Source organism: Fukomys damarensis, unplaced genomic scaffold, assembly GCF_012274545.1.
Source record: "Fukomys damarensis isolate Sample0158 unplaced genomic scaffold, DMR_v1.0_HiC HiC_scaffold_33, whole genome shotgun sequence".
Taxonomy (NCBI): domain Eukaryota; kingdom Metazoa; phylum Chordata; class Mammalia; order Rodentia; family Bathyergidae; genus Fukomys; species Fukomys damarensis.
Window position 1 is genome coordinate 44530973 of NW_022900945.1, and position 6000 is coordinate 44536972.

Here is a 6000-nt window from a genome sequence, read left to right on the forward strand (position 1 = left end):
CCCTATACAATACTCCTACAGATGACCAAGACTATTCAGCTACAATTAATGGACTTGAAGTGACTTGGGAAAATCGCTAATAAAAGTACTATTATTTTACTCAACAAATATTTTAGTGCCCATTAACATAATTCTGCACAATCATAAAGATGGCTTCATTTATACTAAACATAAGTTTCCATGGCCACTTGAAGGTATTTTTTTGCCTTTCTCTGGTTAGAGGAAAAATACCAACTCCTGAAGTTATTGCTCTGATGAAATTATCTGCTCATTTCAATTTTCATTATAATCCTAACAATTCTCCACTCCTATCACTAAAAACAATCAAATTTTTAAATCTGAAACTCCTGCCAAGTGAGGATTGTGAGTTCAAACCCAGCCTGGGCAACTTAGCATGACCCTGTTTCAAAATAAAAAAAAAATTTTAAAAGAAGGCTAAAGATGTAGCTCAGTGTAATGGCCTCGGGTTTAATCCCAGTACCACCAAAACCAAACAAAATAAACTGCCAATATCTTTTTGACATTACAGAATTCTATTAACTTCTGACTTAGGTACACTTTCCCTGTGATACCAGTAAGGCAAAGGTGAAAAACATATGAGAAAGGAAAGTTGACTTATATGTAACAGCAATCCTGTCATTAAATGTTATTAAATAGCAACAAAGCAGAAAGCTAGGGAGTCATTTCCCCTTTCTAAAAACACATAAAAATATTAAAATAAAAAACCTACTAATCAAGAATAAAAGGAAGCATTACTTCTTTTGATGGTTTTTGAGGAAATATGTTTATGCTTTTGTGAGCAATAAGTGGGAATCAAGATTTCAAAGGACGTATACAACTGTCAACTTAAGACTCAAGCCTACTATTTACAGTAACTTTTTAAAAACTTTTAATATATCTTCATTAACTTTTCAATCCCAATATGTACAGAAAGAGAAAAGCCTATTAGTGGACTACCAGGCAAAAAACTGAGCTTAATATTCAGTTCTACCATTAACTAGAAAATTTCAATGTCACTTCACCTCCTTGAAAATCACCTTATTTCCTATTTTACAGATGAAGCAAGTTCAGCATTTACAGATTTAAATGTTTGTTTCAATTAATTATGAGTAACTCCAAATGTCTGGGATCACAATTAATTTGTAATTAACCTACACATGAATTTGGATTGAGTACTGGGCCAGTGGGTAGGAATATGTTTTGTAGCTGAACTCAGGTTGGCAAATTTTCTCTGTAAAGAACCAGATAGCGGGCTTTGCAGGACATGTGGTCTGTCTCAACTGCTTTACTCAGCTACTAGTAATAGCAGTTTCACTACTACTACTAGTAGTGCAGAACTGCCATAGATGACATGCATGAATGAATAGCACTGTGTAATTTCTGGACAATGACTGAATTTCATATAATTTTCATGTGTTGTGAGGTTTTTTCCTAACCATTTAAAATTTAAAAACCAGCTCTTACATAACTAGTTATACAAATAGGCAGTAGGACTGATTTTTTGATAAGGTACAAAAGCAATTCAATGGAAAAAAAAATATCTTTTCAACAAAAAGTGCTAGATCAGGTCTATATCCCTCCAAAAGGGAACAACAATTTAAATTACTCTAGTGGTTAACATATTTACAGATTTAAGTGTAAAATTTTAAATTAAAAAACTTTTAGGGGAAAAAACAAAAGGAAATCCTTGGACATGATTTATTAAAAACAAAAACAAAAACAAAAACAAACAGGGCTGGGGATTTAGCTCAGCTGCACCATGCCTGCCTTGCAAGTACAAGGTCCTGAGTTGGAACCCCGGTACCCAATCCAAAAATTTGACTGATCTTCGACAAAATTTAAAACTTGATTTGTTTTTGCTGTGCGAAAGACCCTGTTACAATGAAAGAGAAGCAACAGACTAGGAAATACTTGCAAACCACCTAAGTTGACAAAAGACTTACCTATAATCTATAAAGAATTCTCCAAACACAATAAAAAAGAAACAAATTTACAAAGAAAATGGGCAAAGATACAAAGAGATAGTTTACTGATTAGAATATATAAATGGAAAATGATGACATGGAAAGTTGATTATCATTAGCTATGGAATCATGATAAGATATCACCCTATATCTACTTAAAACAGCTAAAATAAAGTGACAACACCAGATAGTCAAGCATGTGGAAAAACAAGACTGGTGGGAATACACAATGGTACCGACACAGTAGAAAATAATATGATGACCTGTTAAAAAATATAACCTAAACAGGTATTTAAAATATGACCTAGGAGTCACATTCCCTAGAAAAATGAAAATTTAAATCCACACAAAAGTATTCCCAATAGCTTTACTCAAAATAGCCCAAAACTAGAAACAACCAAAATGTTCTTCAACAGACAAATGGTTCAACTGGGGAACAAAAGTACTTTCATACTGTGGAATACTACTCAGCAACGAAAGGGAGGGAGCTATGGTTACATACACCACGTGAATAGTCTCACATCACATACTGTATGATTTCATTTATATAATGTTCTCAAAATGACAGAGATGGAAAACAGATTACTGGTTGCCAGGAGTTAGGGATGGTGGGGAGGGTGGAGAGAGCAAGGAAGTACCTAAAGTTATATAAAACTATAAGGCACAAGAGGAATCTTCGTGGAGATGTAATACCACTGTACTGTGATAGCAATGGTGATTACACTAATCTACATATGATAAAATACCATAAATCTACACATACACATTGTACCAATGTCAAATTCCTGATGCTGGTATTATACAACAAGTTATGTAAGATGCAACCACTGAGGGAAACTGGTAAAAGGTAAAGACCTCTCTGTACCACTTTTGTAATTTTCTATGAATCTGTCATAATCTCAAAATAGTTTCTAAAAACTGGAGGATAAACAAAGGGAAGATAAAGCTCTGTAAACAGGTCTACCCACTCTCCTTATTAATCTTGGGAGTTGTTTCAAGGACCAGGTATTTAAAAAAAAAAAAAATCACAAAGGCCAGTTTAAATTAAGGGCTTACCACTATTTTAAGTGCTTTCCATATACTGTTCCATTTAATCCACATAACCTTATAAACGAAATACCACGACCCAATTTACAGACAGGAAAACTGAGGCTAAAGAGAGAGGTTAAAGTAGAAGAGCCACAGTTTAAATTCAAATTAACTACAGAGGCATGTCTGTTGCATGAAGGTAACAACAATAAAAATATTCAGTGAGGAAAAAGTATCAAGTGGTGTGCAAAAACCAGGACTAAGCAAAAGTTAAACCAGTTTTTCTGTACAGTTTTCAGAATTCTTAAAATGCCAATGCATGTCAAGTATCTAGATTACTACAATGCAGGTTTTTTTTGTTTGTTTGTTTTGTTTTGGTACCAGAGATCGAACTCAGGACCTTGCACTTGCGAGGCAGGCAGTAGAACCAATGAGCCAAATCCCTGGCCCTACAGTGCAGTTTTTACCAAATGTCTCTAAGTTCTTTTCCTACTAATATAGTTTGGGGATATACTGCAATAATCTCCCAGCCAAAAGTTAAAATGCTTAAATGACCTGACCTTAATCTATTTCTCTTCACAAAAGGTAAACCACAAATGTTGAAAGCCGTGCTGTCCATTGTAGCACTCACTAGCCATATGTGTGGCCAATTATAAATCAGAATTAAATACGATTAAAAATTCACTTTCTCAGTCATACTAGCCACATACTGCTCAAGAGCCACATATGGCTACCACATTAGCTAGCAGAGACATAAAACATTTCCATCATCTATCCATTAGTACTACCGGTTCTATCCATCAATACTAGATTTCCAATTCGTTTTTATTTCCCTTTTAAAAGGACATGGAGACTGAGCAATCTTCCTAGAAATACTCTAAATTATTACATGTCATTGCCACCATCTATCCCTAAAATGGAGCTAGGTGAGAGATTATTCAGCTACTGCCACTATAGTATCAAGCACAGCAAAATATAAGCAAAGGAGTCGGAAAAAGAGTAAGAAAGCAAAATAATGTAGCTTGGGGATGAAGCTTGAACTGAGATTCACAAGTCTGAGTTCCATACCCTGTTGTGCCAATGATTTTAAACTTTTTTAAATTAAAAAAATTTAACTAATTAACTGTGACTTGATTAGATGAGTCTCCTCACCATTTTAGGCCTTGGTTTTCTCTTCAACAACACAAATTCAAAACAAATGATGAAGGGTGTGGGATGCAACTCGCCATGCCTGCCTGACAACCACAAGGTCCTGAGTTCAATTCCCAGTACCAGAAAGAAAAAAGCAAAACAAAAAAATGATGGCTAGATGGCTATGGTGCCATCTAGCTCTGTACAAATGAATACACATACACACCTGCATGTACACACTCAGAGTTGGGAATAAAAGTAAAAATAAAGCAAGACCATTCCATATTGGTGGTGGAAACTGACACCTTGTCAGCTTGTCATAAATTGCATTTCTGAGGATGAGATCTGGACACAATCAAAAGAAATATTTACTTCCACTTAGTAATTATTTACTGAGCAATTATTTATATCTAATACTAGCACTACTGGAAGTACAGCAATACACAAAAAAATCGGTTAACCCTAAGATCAACTACGTGGAAAAAATGTAAGTCTCCCAAAACTTTAGATTCAAAAGCTGATTTAGTAAAATGTAATAACCAAACTGGCCCAGTAGCAAGATACAGAAATATTTGTAAATCTTTTTTTTGTTTGTTTGTTTGTTTTGAGACAGGGTTTCACTATGTAGTTGAGACTGACCTGGAACTCACTATGTAGCCCAGGCTGGTCTCGAACTCAGCGATCCTCCTGCCTCAGCCTCCCGAGTGCTGGGATAACAGGCGTGTGCCACCACACCTGGTTAATATTTTTAAACCTTAAGGAAATACAATAAATGATTTAAAAAATCATATGCAAAGCACAAACAAGTGGCACAGTCAAAAGCATACCTCACTACTTCCACATAAAATATAAGAGCTACAAGTATTTGGGAATAGGAAAATAACCTTATTTCCCTAGAATCCACGTTTAATAAGAGTCCTACATAGATTCTTAAATTATGCTAGATAGAATAAAATGTAACTGGAATTCTCACCTCTGCTGTCACCTGCACGCTTACCTCTTTCAGAGGACTACTGGTTCTACATATTTCCAAGGACCAACTAAGAAAGAAAGCGTCCTGTACCCCTATTCGAAGAGTTAAAATAGCCACTGTAAAAAAATTTTAAACTATTTTTACCTCTACATAAAAAAGATAATTTTTTTTTTTAACCTTGCAGAAGCTAAGGTACCCAGTGAGTTGTGTGGTTTTTATAATTCATAAACGCCCCAACCAGATCTACCAATAATTTGGCCCGGGGGTGGAGGGAAAGTAAAAACTAAAGATTACCAGGAAGGTAAACAAGGAAAAGATTTGTTAGTGATGCGCCTTTACTTCAGAGAGGCAGTTTTTCGTACCCCATCCACTAATTCCAAGACAAGAATCGCGCGGCGCGGAAACCCTGGCGAATTTGAAAACAAACGTTTCGAGGCACCGAGGGACTGGAAGGGGGTTGGTAACTGACAGCTCAGCCTCGGTGCAAGAAACCTCAATTAGGTCAGATTGTGCCAATGGCCTGAAAACTAGGGTCCACCCAGTGGGATCTAAGGAGTAGAGCAGCAGGCGGTGAGCAGGGCTGGGAATCTTTCGGTAGGATAAGGGGCGGGATATCGGAACCTAAAGACTTCCAGCCCAAGCCCGGGCAGTTCGCCCGCTCTCACCTCGCTTGGGGGCCTTCATCATAGGAGGCATCCCTCCAGTGCCCTCGCCGTTTTCCTGCTTGTCCTTGTGCTTGAGATCGCCTGGGACGCAGGAGCTGGGTTCGCCATCGGAGCCGCGGTGGTGATGGTGCTTGTGTCGTTCCTTGTGGCCCTTATGTTTGGGCCCGGCCGCGCTCACCGTCAGGGGCGAGAAGGTGAAGAGGGCCGAGGTGCCCGGGGCCGGGAGCGGGGTGGCGAC

The 6000-nt window shown here is 37.4% G+C and overlaps 1 protein-coding gene across 1 annotated transcript in view; it reads right to left on the reverse strand.

Moving 5' to 3' along the window:
* Positions 1-6000, reverse strand: part of Rsbn1 (round spermatid basic protein 1) — a 47576-nt gene that overhangs the window by 40760 nt on the left and 816 nt on the right. Inside the window, 1 exon segment of the mRNA XM_033758256.1 lies at positions 5763-6000. This exon segment is cut by the window's right edge and continues 88 nt beyond it. Within this exon segment, the coding sequence (XP_033614147.1) occupies positions 5763-6000 (238 nt within the window).